At 40.4% G+C, this 18,593-nt stretch overlaps 1 protein-coding gene across 2 annotated transcripts in view; it reads right to left on the bottom strand.

Moving 5' to 3' along the window:
* GRM8 (glutamate metabotropic receptor 8) overlaps window positions 1–18,593 on the bottom strand; it is a 1,246,805-nt gene that overhangs the window by 794,925 nt on the left and 433,287 nt on the right. For both annotated transcript variants that reach the window (XM_040343692.1, XM_040343693.1), the window contains one exon: window positions 8,612–8,828. In XM_040343692.1, the coding sequence (XP_040199626.1) occupies window positions 8,612–8,828 (217 nt within the window). The remainder of the gene's footprint in view (window positions 1–8,611; window positions 8,829–18,593) is intronic.

Below are 18,593 nucleotides of genomic sequence, written 5' to 3'. Positions count from 1 at the left end.
TTTCGAAGGCCATAAAATGCCAAAATAGCACAAAAAACCCCCAAATGACCCCATTTTGGAAAGTAGACACCCCAAGCTATTTGCTGAGAGGCATGTTGAGTCCATGGAATATTTAATTTTTTTGCCCCAAGTGATTGAATCATGACCAAAAAAAATTAAAATAAAAAAATGTACAAAACATTGTCACTAAATGATATATTTCTCACACATGCCATGGTTATATGTGGAATTGCACCCCAAAATACATTCTGCTACTTCTCCTGAGTACGGGGATACCACATGTGTGGGACTTTTTGGGAGCCTAGCCGCGTATGAGACCCCGAAAACCAAGCACCGCCTTCAAGATTTCTAAGGACATAAATTTTTGATTTCACTCACACAAATCTTGAAGGCAGTGCTTGGTTTTCGGGGCCCCGTACGCGGCTAGGCTCCCAAAAAGTCCCACACATGTGGTATCCCCGTACTCAGGAGAAGCAGCAGAATGTATTGTGGGGTGCAATTCCACATATAACCGTGGCATGTGTGAGAAATATATCATTTAGTGACAACTTTTTGTAAACATTTTTTTTTTTTTTCGTCATTATTCAATCACTTGGGACAAAAAAATTAAATATTCAATGGACTCAACATGCCTCTCAGCAGTTTCCTTGGGGTGTCTACTTTCCAAAATGGGGTCATTTGGGGGGGTTTTGTACTGCCCTGCCATTTTAGCACCTCAAGAAATGAGATAGGCAGTCATAAAATAAAAGCTGTGTAAATTCCAGAAAATGTACCCTAGTTTGTAGACGCTATAACTTTTGCGAAAACCAATAAATATACGCTTATTGCGATTTTTTTTTACTAAAGACATGTGGCTGAATACATTTTGGCCTAAATGTTTGACTAAAATTTAGTTTATTCGATTTTTTTTACTTTTTGTTATAAGAAAAATCATTTTTTTTCAAAATTTACGGTCTTTTTGCGTTTATATCGCAAAAAATAAAAATCGCAGAGGCGATCAAATACCATCAAAATAAAGCTCTATTTGTGGGAAAAAAAGGACGCAAGTTTCGTTTCGGTACAACATTGCATGACCGCGCAATTACCAGTTAAAGCAGCGCATTGCCAAATTGTAAAAACACCTTGGGTCTTTAGACAGCGTATTGGTCCGGGGCTTAAGTGGTTAAATATATTAATAGTAAAAAGTTCAGGTCTGAGCATGTAGGCCCCTTACAAAATAATCTAGAGTGGGTGACTGGGGACAAAGAGAAGGCTAATTTATTAAATACCTTCTTCAGCTCTGTGTATACAATGGAGCATGGGGGAGCTCATGTTTATAATGGGGGTTGTAGTGACAAAGCCCCAAATCCACAATGGCTCAAAAGTGATATGGTCCAGAAATATTTAGACAGAATAAAAGTGGATAAAGCACCTAGACCAGATGGCATCCACCCATGGATCCTAAAAGAATTGAGCTCTGTAATTTCAAAGCCATTGTATCTAATTTTTAGGGGCTCATTAACCACTAGCCGACCAGCCACCGTCATTATACGGCGGCAGGTCGGCTCTCCTGGGTGAAAGCCCGTAGCTATACGTCCTATCGTATAGCCGCCACTAGGGGGCGCGTGCGCGCCGCCGGAGGCGCGCGCCCCCCGCTCGCCCCCGACTCCCGTGCGTGTGCCCGGCGGGCGCGATCGCCGCCGGGCACACGCAATCGCTCGTTACAGAGCGGGGACCGGGAGCTGTGTGTGTAAACACACAGCTCTCGGTCCTGTCAGCGGGGGAAATGCTGATTTTCTGTTCATACAATGTATGAACAGAAGATCAGTGTTTCCCCTAGTGAGGTCACCCCCCCCCCCCACAGTAAGAACACACCCAGGCATACTTGACCCCTTCCCCGCCCCCTAGTGTTAACCCCTTCACTGCCAGTGGCATTTTTATAGTAATCTAATGCATTTTTATAGCACTGATCGCTATAAAAATGCCAATGGTCCCAAAAATTTGTCAAAAGTGTCCGAAGTGTCCGCCATAATGTCGCAGTAACGAAAAAAAAATCGCTGATCGCCGCCATTACTAGTAAAAAAAATATATTAATAAAAATGCCATAAAAATACCCCCTATTTTGTAAACGCTATAACTTTTGCGCAAACCAATCAATAAACGCTTATTGCGATTTTTTTACGAAAAATATGTAGAAGAATACGTATCGGCCTAAACTAAGGAAAACAAAAATTTTTTTTATATATTTTTGGGGGATATTTATTACAGCAAAATGTAAAAAATATTATTTTTTTTCAAAATTGTCGCTCTATTTTTGTTTATGGCGCAAAAAATAAAAACCGCAGAGGTGATCAAATACCACCAAAAGAAAGCTCTATTTGTGGGAAAAAAAGGACGCCAATTTTGTTTGGGAGCCACGTCGCACGACCGCGCAATTGTCAGTTAAAGCGTCGCAGTCCCGAATCGCAAAAAGTGCTCTGGTCTTTGACCAGCAATATGGTCCGGGGGGTAAGTAGTTAATGACAGGAATAGTACCACTGGATTGGTGCAGGGCCAATGTGGTGCCTATATTTAAAAAGGGAACAAAGTCTTTACCAAGTAACTATAGATCTATTAGTTTAACTTCTATAGTTGGGAAGGTACTGGAGAGATTAATAAAAGACCACATAGACAAGTTATTGCTGGATAAAAACTATTTAAGCAGCAGACAGCATGGATTCATGAAAGACAGAAGTTGTCAGACAAACCTGATTTCTTTTTATGAAGAGGTAAGTAAAACCTTGGACAGAGGCGTGGCTGTGGCTGTGGAATACTTGGATTTTGCAAAAGCATTCGATACAGTTCCCCACACACGGCTCATGTGTAAGGTAAAGTCTACAGGATTGGATATATCAGTTTGTAAATGGATAGAAAACTGTCTGAAGGACAGAATTCAGAGAGTCGTGGTTAATGATTCTTACTCTGAATGGTCCAAGGTTATCAGTGGTGTACCCCAAGGTTCAGTGTTGGGACCCTTACTTTTTAATATCTTTATAAATGATATTGGGTCTGAGATCAAAAGTAAAATTTCTGTATTTGCAGATGACACCAAGCTATGCAGTGGAATATCGTCTTTACAGGATGTCGCCAACTTTCAAGCCGGCCTTGAAGCTCTGTCTAATTGGGTGACTATGTGGCAGATGAGGTTTAATGTTGATAAATGTAAAGTTATGCATTTGGGGCTAAGAATATGCATGCATCATACATACTAAGAGGAGTACAACTGGGGGGGGGGGTCCGTAGTGGAGAAGGATCTGGGGGTTTTAGTTGATCATAAGCTCAATAATAACATGCAATGCCAAGCTGCGGTTTCCAAAGTGAGCAAAGTCCTTTCTTGTATTAAGAGAGGTATGGACTCCAGAGAGAGAGATATAATTTTGCCCCTGTAGAAATCATTATTAAGACCTCATCTGGAATATGCAGTTCAGTTTTGGGCTCCAGTTCTCAAAAAGGATATCGGGGAGCTGGAGAACGTGCAGAGAAGGACAACCAAACTGATAAGAGGCATGAAGGGGCTCAGCTATGAAGAAAGATTAGAGGAACTGAATTTATTCACTCTGGAGAAGAGGAGAATAAGGGGGATATGATCCACATGTACAAATATATAAGGGGTCCATATAGTGAACTTAGTGTTGAGTTATTCACTTTACGGTCAACACAGAAGGCAAGGGGGCACTCTTTACGTCTAGAGGAAAAGAAATTTCATCTCCAAATACTGAAAGGTTTCTTCACAGTAAGAGCTGTGAAAATGTGGAACAGACTCCCTCCAGATGTGGTTCTGGCCAGCTCAGTAGATTGCTTTAAGAAAGGCCTGGATACTTTCCTAAATGTACATAATATAACTGAGTACTAAGATTTGTAGGTAAAGTTGATCCAGGGTAAATCCAATTGCCTCTCGGGGGATAAGCAAGGAATTTTTTTCCCTGCTGTAGCAAATTGGATCATGCTCTGCTGGGGTTTTTTGCCTTCCTCTGGATCAACTGTGGGTATGGAGTTGGGTGTATGGGATTGTACTGTGTTTTTTATTTTGTTTGTTTATTTTTTTTTGTGGTTGAACTGGATGGACTTGTGTCTTTTTTCAATCTGACTAACTATGTAACTATGAATAGGGGGTTGGGTAACCATCTAATCACAAACAAATATATTTAGAGGGTCTTATTGGTCACATTAAGTGCCAAAGAGCCTCCTTCCAACTTGAAGGAGGGGGCTGTTCCATCACTTAGGTGAGATCTGAACATTACCATCCTGTGATTCACCTTGGGCAAGAATACATACTCTTCCCAGTGAATATTCAGGAACAGGGCACAGAGAAGCATCAACTAAGGAATCTTTAATTCTTACACACAAAAAACTCAGTGGGAGAGGAGTGGACATCTGACAATACATTTCCAAGCCTGGAAACGCGCTGTCTATTGACCACCTCCCCCCTAAAAGTTTTCTGTGTGTGAGGATCTCTAGTGTGCAGGTGGCATGTTGTGCAACTCTCCCCTCATGGTGTACATGCGAGCTGCCTTGGAATCTTGCATCATGCATCTGATGGAGCATACCTGGATTGTCACAGTTAACCTTATGCTGCATCATCCTTCTGATATGCGAGTTTCTACATTGTTTTTGTTCAAATAAATATTTGTTCACTGATGCTTCTCGGTGCCCTGTTTCTCGTGTCTTACATATTGCCGGTGCCTGTTTGGATCATCGCTGGTTGTCACAGGAGCTCAGAGAGGCATTAACCCTTAAAGTCCCAGTCCAGGATATCTAGTATCTTCCTGCTGTTTGCATCTAACCCTGTTTTGCTTTTGTGGGATGATTATTTTATTTATTTTGTAATTTTTATGATTCTACATCATGCATATATAGATTCAAGGTCAATTGTCAGCAGAATCATCTCTGTCTCAGGCGTTGTAACATTGCTAAATATCTGGCTACTATCTTATCATTTTTAGTTGCCAACACAGTACAGCATATTCAGAAATCCAAAGAATTAGTAAACAAGGAATATGGATTAAAGGTTCTACAGGTCAAGACTCAGCAATTTTTTTGCACCTTAAAGAAAATTGTGATTATTTTGAGGACAGTGAGGTGCACATTTCGGACAGAGAGGAACAATGCTTTTCAAGAGGCATAAAAGAGATAATCTTCTTTAAAAGGGAACAGTCATTGTAGGGGAAGGGGGTCTTCATCACCAACTTTCTTCCACCTATAATACTATTTTAACATCTCTGCCCCGGCCATGTTAATCAAAGGACTAACACTAGAATAGATAGAACACGGTGTATAGTACTGGAGAACTCAGTTACAAAAATATATTAATAAAATAGAAAGCATCTAGAGATGAGCAACACAAATAATAGAACATAAAACTGAAGAAGAAAATGGGGTTTGTGGCACTACCTATACCCTGAAGGGTGATACCCACAGATCACTCTTCATAGGGTGCGTCTCCACTGATGTAAGTGATGTATAGAGGTGTTTGTATACCACCTAAAGCAACTTAGAAAAATCCTCTAATACCATACCATAAACATAATTATGTGCAATAAATTAAACATTTCACATTAAAGTGCCAGTAAGTCTGTAATTGGTGATTTAGCCAAAATCTACCCTGCCTGGGGGTGCACCTATATCTTAAAGTAAAATTAATAAATAGTAGCGTAATTCATATGCTAATAAACTTGTAAGTAAAGTGCATGTGCAATAATCCAATAATTCATATAGGCTATAACGTGAACAGTCCAAAAATTCGTAAGGGTTATAAAACAGCCTAATGCCGCGTACACACAACCGCTTTTCGGGTTCTAAAAATGTTTATGTCATTAAAAACGATCGTGTGTGGGCTCCAGAGCATTTTTCACGATCTAAAAAATGGCCATTAAAAATTTCGAACATGCTCTATTTTTTCAAAACGATTTTAACTTTGTCGTTTTTGAGGTTGTAAAAAATGGTCGTGTGTGGGCTTTAACGACATGAAAAACCTGCGTATGCTCAGAAGCAAGTTATGAGACGGGAGCGCTCGTTCTGGTAAAATTACTGTTCGTAATGGAGTAAGCACATTCATCACGCAGTAACAGACTGAAAAGCGCAAATCATCTTTTACCAACACAAAATCAGGTAAAGCCGCCCAAAGGGTGGCGCCATCTGCATGGAACTTCCCCTTTATAGTGCCGTTGTACATCACCGCGCTTTGCTAGAGCATTTTTTTCACGATTGTGTGTAGGCAAGGCCGTTTTAATGATCGAGTTGAAAAACATTGTTTTTTCTAGACCCTTAACTACTTGCCGACCAGGCGCAGTTATACGGCGGCAGGTCGGTTCTGCTGGGCGAGATCACGTAGCTATACGTCATCTCGCCGAGCAGCCAATAGGGGTGCACGCCCCCCGCTCGCCCCTGATGCAAACGCGCGTGCCCGCGATTGCTCGTTCCAGAGCGAGAACCGGGAGCTGTGTGTGTAAACACACAGCTCCCGGTCCTGTCAGGGGGGGAAATGACCTATCGTCTGTTCATACAATGTATGAACAGCGATTTGTCATTTCCCCATATCAGTCCACCCCCCCCTTCAGTTAGAACACACCCAGGGAACATGATTAACCCCTTTCTTGCCCCCTAGTGTTAACCCCTTCACTGCCAGTGGCATTTTTATAGTAATCAATGCATTTTTATAGCACTGATCGCTATAAAAATGCCAATGGTCTCAAAAATGTGTCAAAAGTGTGCAAGAGAGTTTCCAGCTTTTACATCAAAAGAAACCCTTTAACAGCTGCCTGTGACATCCTTTCTCCCTACTGTAAGGAGTGCCATTTTTTTGTTTGTTGTAACCTGAAAAAAAATTTATATGGCCAATTTTTATAATTATATAGCTTGATTATATTTCCAATTTTCTCTTTATAAGTTCAAATGGTCTTTCCTTTTAACTGTGCTTTTCAATATCCTACCAGACTGGCATGATATTTTAAGAGGCGTTGCTGAAGCATGTTTAGTAAAAATGTTTAAAAGCATGCAGGATCTCAGTTAGACTGTATGGCTGTTTATAATCTGAGACTCAATGGGGCAGATCCACAGAGATCTGCACCCGCGCAGCGTATCAGAGATACGCTACGCCGCCGTATCTTACCTGGCTTTAGTTCGAATCCTGGAAGAATTTGCGCCGTAAGTTACGGCGGCGTAGTCTATCTCTGGCGGCGGAATTCAAATCGGCGATTAGGGGGCGTGTTTCATTTCAATGAAGCGCATCCCCGCGCCGAATAAACTTCGCATGCTCCGTTTATAAATTTTCCGCCGTGCATTGCGCTAAATGACGTTGCAACGACGTCATTTTTTTTTAACTTGGACGTGAATTACGTTCATCCCGATTCACGAACGACTTACACAAAAAAAAAAAAAATTCAAAATAAACTCGGGAACGACGGCCATGCTTAACATGGCAGGTCTAACTATACGCAACAAAATACCAGCTTTAACTATACGCCGGAAAAAGCCGACTAGAGACGTCGTAAAAAAAATGCGCCGGCCGCTCGTACGTTCGTGGATCGACGGAAATAGCTAATTTGCATACCCGACGCGGAAAACTACGTGAACGCCACCCAGCAGACGCCGAAGTATTGCATCTTAGATCCCGAAGGCGTACGAGGACGTATACCTGTCAGATTCAAACCAAAGATACGACGCGGGTAATTTGAATCGGTAGATACGCCGGCGTACTAGCTCTGTGGATCTGCCCCAACGTATCTCCTTATATAAAAGCCTAAAAAATAACTATTTTTCTGTTGACTAAATTGCTTCTATAAGAGCTTGGAAGCGTACGATAATTAACATGGGGGTAAGTAAATCAAAATCATTATTGCTCATATCAAATTACAATTGCCAAGTAACTTATTTAACCTAAACAGGTATTTATTTATTTATTGTAACCTCTGGGTTATATACATTTAGAATGTCCTTGACAGAAACAAATAACTATGATTGACCTTAAAGAATAATTGTTTAGTCTTTCCCCATTATTGCCTTTCTACTCCTCTCTACCCCTTTCCTGTTCTATACATTATTATTTCCTTCTGTTCTTCATAAAGAAGTCCCCATCCCATCTGCAAGGAGAAAGCTATAAGTGAGGTATCATAATTTAGCTTGACAAGATGCAAGCATTATTATTCAATAATGGGCGTGTAATTTTATAAACATAGCTAGAGCCAACCAACTGAAATTTTGAGTATTGCTTACAAGCTCAGTTCAAAATAAAGAAATAAAATGTATGTTAATGCAGGCATAATAGAATAAAAAATATTACAATTTAACAAATCATCAATATCTATTAAAATAGACATTACTTTACATCAAAATAAGAATGGAAATCTATTAACCACCATTACAAAGAAATTGTCAGAGAAGCTTGTTGTGAAAAAAATCACCATTAATAATGTTCAGATAAATAGTGCTAGCAAGCAGTACTTAAGCTCCATGGTTTTTCAGTACAATAGAACCTGTCACATATATCTATTCAGTTATATTTGTTGCTCCACGGAGAGTGTAGCGTGTTTTACAAATGTAACACAGTAATAGGTCGCCAGCATTAAGTGTAAAGTACAGTTTAATGGAAACTTACCAATTTCCCGGGATATCTGTGTAAATGCTTCCACTCCACTTTCTCCATAGTTCCCCTCTGAAGCTAACGTAGAAACATAATTCCAACCTAGGGATGTTACAATGTCAACCATTGCCTGGGCTTGGTAGGAGTCAGGTGGGACAACGCGTGAAAAAAAGTCATATCGACTGTTGTCACTTAGCTCTGGTGCTGTAGATGCATAGCTGATTTGAGGTATCTGCACAAAAGATAAAGGAGAAAGAAAGTATAAACTTTTATTTGATATAGACTTTACTGAAAAACATTTTATATTATGATAAGAATGTTGCTGTGCAGCCATAAACTGTGTTAGTCTACTGAGCATGTTTCCTAAATTTGTATTAAGCAGATCAAAATATTTACTTTCCAGTGAAAGTGATTTTTCCATAATTATCTCGATATTATTATTTTGCCATCAAGAAGGTAATTTCATTAAGTCAGAGGCAAACAGTGATTCATACTGAGCGGAATGTAAAAGGGAAAGCGGAAAATCTTAAATCAATTGCTTTTAGGATATTCTAGCAAATCGTTTTTTATTTAAGAAAAATCACCTTTTAAAAAAAAAGATAAGGCCATAACTGTGTAAAATGTATACTTGATAGAAATTTTAGTTTTACATGATTTTTATACTAATCCGAAATAGCAAAAATCAATGATGCTGCAAAGTATATGCACCCCTTACTGTAAAAAAAAGGTCCAGAATCCACATAAAAATTAATGAGCATCAATTAACTGCTTACACTTTCCCAAGGATTCAACAAAGCCTGTTGAGTAAGAAAATTAGGGTCTAAATACATCAGGACTTATTAATGACATTACACATTATACTTACCTGCTCTGTACAATAGTATTACACAGAGCAGCCCCTTACCATCTTTTCTGGAGTACCCTGCTGGCACTGTTCACTCCTCCTTCCCTGATGGTGCGCTCCCGATCCAGGCTGTGTAACTCCAAAGACAGCCACGGTGTGGTTTGCCCCCCTCCCCCCACTCCCTCCTCACAGGATTTGATTGACAGAAGCAGGAGCTAATGTCTTCTGCTGCTCTCAGTGTACCCGGGGAGACCAAGAAGAGAGAGCAGCAGCACTGCAAACAGGGACAGTGCTGGATCAACAGAGGCCTCGGGAAAGTGTTCAGGGTGTGGGGTGGGTGAAACAGGTATTGGAAGGCTTATTGACCTTAATGCAGGGAATGCATTAAGTAGAAAAATGTCTGCATTTATAACCACTTTATTAAACATCACAACAAGCATTATCAGTAGCACTATGACTGCTAAGTCTTATTTTTGAAAACTGGGTCACAATAGATGGAAAACAAGTGTCACTTTACTACTGCTTGTAGTGTGTTAGCATGGTGTTGGGTTTTAACAGCTTGAATTACTGCATAGTAATTTATAAGTAAATACAGTAAATGCTATTCCTGCTTCACATTCCTACTTGAAGTTCATGTAAGTACCCTATAAGATAATTTACAATATATAATGCCACTTTTCCATAAGAGAGCCTTGAAATACCAGAAATAGTAACCCTGATATCAGACACCCAGCAGTCAGTCAATTACTTAGTTCAAAGAGACTTTATGAGTCATAACTCATAACTATAAGTTGTTTATTGTGCTAACTACTTAAAGCTGATAAAAGCTGCTATTATCTGATATCATTTGTTAATTGCTGGGCATTAGCCTTTTTAGTACATAAGCTGGCCACATGCTGTAAAATGTTTATTTTGTTAGTGGGGCCTGTAAAGTGTGTTAATGGGGTCATAATGAACATTGGTTTTTGACCGCAGTGACGAGAAAATTTAGTAGGAGGGACATCTTGTCTCCAAAAAGAGAAAACTTCTTAGGCCCCATACACACGAGAGGATTTATCCGCGAATACGGTCCAGCGGACCGTTTCCGCGGATAAATCCTCTCGAGGATTTCAGCGGATTTCTATGCGATGGAGTGTACTCACCATCGCATTGAAATCAGCGCCGAAATCCTCTGGCGATGACGTGTCGCGCCGTCGCCGCGATTATGACGCGGCGACGTGCGCGACGCTGTCATATAAGGAATTCCACGCATGCGTCGAATCATTACGACGCATGCGGGGGATCCCTTCGGACGGATGGATCCGGTGAGTCTATACAGACCAGCGGATCCATCCGTTGGGATGGATTCCAGCAGATAGATTTGTTTAGCATGTCAGCAAATATTCGATCTGCTGGAATCCATCCCAAGGGAGAAATATCCGTGGAAAAAGATCCGCTGGAGTGTACACACCATAGGATCTATCCGCTGAAACCCATTCGCTGGGATTTTTCAGCGGATGGATTCTATCGTGTGTATGGGGCCTTATTGTGAATGTAACATTTGATTGGGAGTCCATTCTTTCCAAAATTGTACGTTAAAAGCAAATTACGTTTTGAAGTATTTTCAAATGACAGTTGTCAAGCGATTAAATAAACTGGACATTTTTACATGAATGTTCATTTGAAAACTAATAAATGGCCACTTTAGTAAGGGCAGATTTCTTATTCGGAGAAAAACGGGGGTACAACATGCACATTTCTCCTTGCTATATCACTTTTAAATCGCTGCAACTATAGAAAACAGTGTATTTGCTATAAATGCACTCAGCTCTTAAAGAGGAAGTAAAACTGATGGATTTACTTCCTCTTCGTTTCCCTGTAAAGTTAAAACATAATGGGCTACCATGCATTGCATAGTAGCCCATTGTGTGTCACTTACCTGTAGGAGAAGCCCGCGATGTCCCGGCCTTCCTCGCTAGTAGCGAGCGGCCATTCTTCACCCCTCTTCTTCCGGGTCTGTGAACTCCAGCTCTGTGACTGGCCAGAGTCGCATGACGTCACTTACGGCATGACCCCATTCATAAAATGCCACGCTCAGTGCGCCTGCGCCGTTGTCTATTGCGCCCAATGCGCCGTAGACATTGGTACAGTCTTTTTTGCAAATATCTCCTAAACCGTGTAGGTTAAGGAGATATTGCAAGCACCTACAGGTAAGCCTTAATCTAGGCTTACCTGTAAGTGAAAGTTCTACCTGAGGGTTTACAACCACTTTAAGTCCTGTTGTGGCCTGATAACACACAGCATTTTTGTGAACTAAATGGTGTTAGCCCTGCCTAGATTTATTTTGCTAAACTACTCAAACATTTACACTTTTATTATGCCTGTAAAATAAATACTAATTATTCCGTAGTCCAAGATGAGAACTAAGACAGTAATAATTCATCAATGCTAGTTCAGGGATGCCATCATCCCTGTAATTAATATATAATATCAAAATATCCCTTTAAATGGGACTTTTAAAAGGCAACCAAAGATAACAAAAAATGTATTATAAAAATAGATTTTATTAATATCACTTTAAAAGCTCCTCACGTCAGGCACATGTTTTAAAAACAAACATCATGTCAAATTTATTCAAGATAGAACACAAAACATAGAAGTGGTGATACCCAAAACCATGAATGACTGTATGATCAGAAGTTCAATAACAGCCGTACATGGAACAGGCTATCCAGATAAGAACTAAGAAGGATATTTGTACTCCTTGAGATTACATAAAAAGCATGCAAAGGACAAGGGATATCTCTGAATTTCTAAAATGATCAACATTTTATTTTTTATTATTAACAGACATAACAAATCTCTTTCAATGGTTAATATACAACACCAAAGATCATTGTTGAAGTTTACATATACGTTTAATGAACTTGGCTCACACTTTGTACTAGGCTGTGTACTGCCACTGTAGTCAATGGTCACATACAATAGCATAAGTCTTTAAGTATTCTTTATGGTATAATATGCCCTTCTCTTCCCTGAAAACATTGCAAATGTGACTTGTTAGCTTACAGAGTATCTGTAAAATTTTGGAAAATGCCTCTTTATTGGTCAGCAATGAGCTAGATATTAAAGCCTAAATTTTGTTCCTTTTTTAAAAAAAATCAACACAAGGGACAGTGCTTACATTTAATGAGAAGTCTCCTAGTGGTTGCTGTTCTTGTTGAAATCTTCTATTCTCTGTCCCCATTCCCCTCCCACACCCTTGCAGCAGTAATCTTTCAGTGATACAAGGGTTAAAGCTTCAGAACCTGTCATAACCACTCATCAAGAGTGCCGACTATGCCAACCCTTTACATCCACCTTCTCTTTTCATAGGAGCTATGCGGTAGCTTCCATCAATGAAAAGCACTCTATGAATAGGGGACAGTTGGGTAAATGGATAAGTTTTTCTCCCCCCCCTTCATAGAACAGACTAATGCAATGTGTATGTGTATGTGTGTGTGTGTGGGGGGGGGGGCAGAGCATGGACATTTTTAACCAGATCAGCTGACACCAGCAGAAAACATTTTAGGTAAAAGTATTGTCCCTTGTGTTGATTTTAAAAAACATGAATAAACTTAAACTTAGGCTTAGTGGAAGTTCACCCTAAAGCTAAAGGGGCAGATCCTCATACAGTGGCGCATTTATGCGCCGGGCGTAGCGTATCTAAGATACACTACGCCGCCGTAACTTACTTTTTATTTTTTTAATCCACAAAGAATCCACGCCGTAAGTTACGGTGGCGTAGCGTATCTTTGGCAGCGTAATGGTGCGGAATTCAAATGGCTGTGATGGGGGCGTGTTTTATGTAAATACCTTGTGACCCGGCGTAAATGACGTTTTTTTTTAACTACGCATGCGCCGTCCGTGGGGGTATCCCAGTGCGCATGCTCGAAATTAACCCGGAACTAGCCAATGCTTCCGACGGTGACGTCATTCTATGTAAATCCCTATTCGCGAACGACTTACGCAAACGACGTAAAAATTTCAAATTTCTACACGGGAAGGACGGCCATACTTAACATTGAGTACGCCTCATAACAGTAGCTTTAACTATACACTGGAAAAAGCCGAACGCAAACGACGTAAAAAAATGCACCAGCCGGACCTACGTTCGTAGATCGCCGTAACTAGCTAATTTGCATACTCGACGCGGAATTTGACGGAAACGCCACCTAGCGGCCGCCGAAGAATTGCAGCTTAGATCCGACGGCGTACTAAGACGTATGCCTGTCGGATCTAGCCGAGATGCCGTTGTATCTTGTTTTGAAGATACAAAACAAAGATACGACGCGCAAAATTTGAAATTACGCGGCCTATCAAGAGATACGCCGGCGTAATACTTTTGTGAATCTGGCCCAAAATCTCTAAATCTACTCACAGCCACCATCTAAGACTCAGCTATCTAGTCCTGTAAACCAAAAATCGCTATACATACCTTTTCTGAAGCCGATCCGGTCCGGTCTCCAGGTTCACAAGTTCTGTGCAGGAGACAGCCGACGACGGCTGTGAAATGCCTGGGAAGTGACGTTACCCATAGAGTTATTATGGGGCTTACGTTGTCGGCTGCTTCTGCTGTCCCACGTAGAAAAGCCTCTGCTGACAGCTCAGTGTAAGACCAGACTGGAGCAGCTTTAGAAAAGGTACTTGCTTTTTTGCTTTACAGGGCTAGATAGATTAGTCTTAGAGTGTGGATGCAAGAAGATTTAGATATTTTAGTTTTAGCCTGAGCTTCTACTTTAATGTAGTCTTAATTTAATTATTTTTAGAACATTCATGTTTCTGCATACTGTTTCAGAAATATAACGATAGACCAATATAACATGTCGTATTTAATGCCTTCCAATAAAATCATTCTTGTCAATCAAATGTTAGAAACACTTAGCTCAGCCATATAAAATATATAAAGTGCTCATTTGGAGAAGAAAATTAGGTTTTAACAAAGAATGGATCAAACTGTGCATTAAAATAAGGTACACATTTCTCATGTAAACACATTTTCTCCTAACAAGTGCTTCATTTCAAAGGGATTGTATTCCATTTTTGTGTATTGTATAACCATGCTCCTATTAAATGTTCAAGTGAAGTGTGTCCTGTGATTAAGCTTTTCAATGACGTCACAAAGGAATCCTTTGGGTTTAGAGACTGAACACTCACTGGGTGACAGCTGCAGTTACTGTCTTCTGGCCAACAGTGACATCTGCAATTTGCCATCTGCCAAAAAGCACAAAATATCTGGCCAATCATTTTACCTTGAAGACACAGATGTTTTTATTTTGTAAAGTAGCTAGTGACATCTAAGTTTGGGCTCAAGGGCCCTGATGTATTATTTGCTTTTGATATTGTCCGGAGTTTCTTATTATCATCGATGGATGAAATGAAGGTATGGGGAATACTATATTATATTCACTACAGTTTTACTAAAATGCAAAACACTACAACAAAATAACATTGTTTACTTTCTACACAAAGGGAAACCATATACCCATTATGAACATATAACACTCAATTTAATGAAATGGACAATTCTATAGAACTAGCTTTAAAACTAAATTATTATAAAACAAGTGTGGAAAACAGTTCTTTGCTTTTTTAGTGCTAGTTGGAAAATAAAGTTACCAAAAGAGATAATAATAACAAAGAACTGTTTTGTTATAAAGACACAAGAGATTCATATTCACAAAGGCGCTCAGGAATTCAAGTGTGAAACTGGAAACAGAGTATTACTGGGCAGAGGTAGACAGTGCATATGTTGGCTTTCTGCAGTTGAAGGCTAATGGCACATAGTGGTACTTTTTTTTGCAAGGAAATGGGGATGAGCATAGATGTAGATTATAAAAACAGAATGGTGTTTGCAAAAAAAGTTTAAATATATATTCTTTGACCAGCTCACTAGGAACAACTGTTGACAGATAAACTGCTTCTTAAAATAAAAATCCAGCCTAAAGCCCTGTACACACGATCGGTCCATCCGATGAAAATGGTCTGATGGACCGTTTTCATCGGTTAACCAATGAAGCTGACTGATGGTCAGTCGTGCTTACACACCATCAGTTAAAAAAACGTTCGTGTCAGAACGCGGTGATGTAAAACACGACGTGCTGAAAAAAAACGAAGTTCAATGCTTCCAAGCATGCTGTAACGAGACCCTTGCTCGATCGCTTCCGCTCTCCCGACACTCCTCTGCTACTAGTGATTCAGCTTGCAGATCGCAATGTCTGATGGTTCGGTCATCCAAGGCTCCGGGATCCGAACTACAGCTATGTGCCGTTCGGGATCCATTAGAACAAACACCAGGCAGGCTGTATGTAAGTTCAAACAGGAAGACCTTTATTGGAAGTACACAACACACTTTTAAACAGAATTTGGAACATCCCGCCCCCAACAATCGCTTTCCTATTGGTCAATTGTAAAGTACATGGAGTTCTCCTTCAGGTCCTCATAACCATGCAAATGAGGACTTGAAAATTAGTTCAGCAGGGATTGGTCCGATAGCTTGAATGGAGGAACTGTTATGTGTATTGAGACAGAAGCCCCAGGGGGCAATCAATGTACACAATAGCCAGACACAGAACAATGGAGCCGTCTGGAGCCTTAAGTCAGGGCAGAAGATGCCCCACTGTGTAACAGATTTCAAAGAGAGACACTTCAACATTCCAAGGTCCATGACACATGCGTCGACTTGATTCTGAGCATGCATGGATTTTTAACCAATGAACGTGCCTACAAACGATCGTTTTTTTTCTATCAGTTAGGTATCCATCGGTTACATTTAAAACAAGATTGCTTTTTTTTAACCTATGGATAAATAACCGATGGGGCCCACACACGATCGGTTTGGTCCGATGAAAACGGTCCATCAGACCGTTCTCATCGGTTTGACCAATCGTGTGTACGTGGCATTACACTAACCAGTCTTAAAAGTGTTCACTCTCCCTTCCTGCCACCTATAATGTCTAACCTGTGTAACAAAAAGATGGGTATACTTACCTATTTTGAATCCACTCCAGTCAAGTGATATCCTGTGTTAGTGGATGGCAGATGCAGGGGATGGGAAATGAGGGTACACAAAAAGCACAATGCTAGAAGAAAGATGGGTTAAAAACTTTATCATTAAACATAATTAGAAGCTGACATAATCCTAATTGTATCCATTTTATCACCCCATTACATTATCAGTCATATTATTCAACAATCTTTAATTCAGACTTTCTCTGTTGCCATCCACCCCCAAGATTGAAAGTTTATTTTATAAATTGTCTATATATGATGGTGTTTTGAGGTGAAGGAAAGATGTAGATAATAAGGTGTTCCTTAGGACTATTTCAACCTGTAATTATGTTTTATGATGTATAATTTTTGAAATGGTTCTAATAAAACTTGGATTGTATTAGATATACTATTGACCTCCATTAAAGGAGTTGTAAAGACAGAATGTTTTTTACCTTAAAGCCGAGTTCCACCCGTTTTTTAGTTTATTAAAAGTTAGCAGCTACAAAAAGCATAGCTGCTGACTTTTAATAAACCAACACTCATCTGTCCCATGGGCCAGCGATGCGGCCGCACGGAGTCCTGCTCCTCTCCCCCTTCTCTCCTTGGTGCTATCATTTCTACTGTGGGCACCTGGCCGTAACAGCTTATGGCTTTATGGCTGTGCGCGCACTGCGCATGCGTGAGTCACGCTGCTCTATGCCATTGGCCAGTGATCTTCTGGGACCTGTGTTGTGTCCCAGAAGATTGCTGGCAGGTAGGGGCCGACTAGGGCAAGGGGAGGAGTTGCCGAGGGGGCTGAGGACCTGGAAGGAGGAAGTGGGACAGGAAGTCTTATTAAAAAGAGGACACCCCCCCCCCAAAAAAAATGATATGCCAAATGTGGCATGTCAGGGGCAGAGGAGTGCTTAAAGTGGAAGTTACACTTTTGGGTGGAACTCCGCTTTAATGTATTCTATGCATTAGGATAAAAAGCCTTCTGTGTGTAGTAGCCTCCACAGCACCCCCTAATACTTACCCGAGCCCCCTCTCTGTCCAGCGATGTCCACAAGTCCCTTGGTCATCCCTGACTCTTCCTCCTTATTGGATGAGATACAGCAGCAGCGCCATTGGCTCCCACTGCTATTAACCAAAGTCAGTTATCCAATCAGGAGATAGAGGGGGCGGGGTCGAATGGCAGCTCCTTGTCTGAATGGATACACGGAGCTGCAGCCCAGCTCGGGTGCTCCCATACCAAGCTGCTTGCTGTGGGGGCACTCAACAGGAGGAAGGGGCCAAGAGCAGTGAAGATGGAATCAAGAAGAGGAGGAGGATCTAGGCTGCTCTGTGCAAATCCACTGCACAATGCAGGTAAGTATGACATGTTTTTTTTTATATGGAAAAAAATTGTTAGAAATAAGTTTTCAATACATGATGCATCTGCCATTCTACAAATCAAGTGTCACTCCAGGCAAAAGGTGATGTACTGTCCTTTTGATATTTTCTTATTATTTCTGATCTTATGTTAACTTCCAAAGCTTTAGATTTTTTTTCCACTAAAATGACAAAATTCTTACATTACAGTCATCAAAAGCAGTGCATAATGCAAGGAGACATTCCAGTGCACATATTTTTCTCAGATTGCATACAATACAGCAATGTCCACCATCATAAAAACAAATCATAGAACCTAAATAGAATCTTTAGATCTAGTGGGAGTGTTCTCCCATATAAATTTATAGACAGAAGACAGTAGACAGAATACAAAAAGGGTAGGTCTGACAATGCTATTCAGGCACTTTTGAAATGGTTGATCTCCCAGTGTTCTCAGAGCCCAAAAAATGAGCTGCGTGGTTAACTATGCAAGTGGCCTGTGCATACACTATTACTTCTGCAACACTGAAGTGCTGGTCCACACTGTCTCACATACTCACAGCTTATTAGTCAGAGACACACATCGTAGTGGTTGAGAGCTGTAGAGTTCATTTGCCCCAAAAAACCAAGGCCAAGTAGGCAGCATTACTTCCAGATGTGATGCAGTGATGAGCAGATTTGTTACATGCCCACCAGTTGCCTAGTATTCCAATTTAAAGTGGTATTGTGGTAACAAGATCATGTATAAAAAAGTTTTAGAAAACATATTTTTTTTTACTATTTTGATCATTC

Source organism: Rana temporaria, chromosome 3 (assembly GCF_905171775.1).
Source record: "Rana temporaria chromosome 3, aRanTem1.1, whole genome shotgun sequence".
NCBI classification, from domain to species: Eukaryota; Metazoa; Chordata; class Amphibia; order Anura; family Ranidae; genus Rana; species Rana temporaria.
Note: the sequence above shows the minus strand (reverse complement) of the source record. Positions and strands in the feature narration are given on the sequence as shown.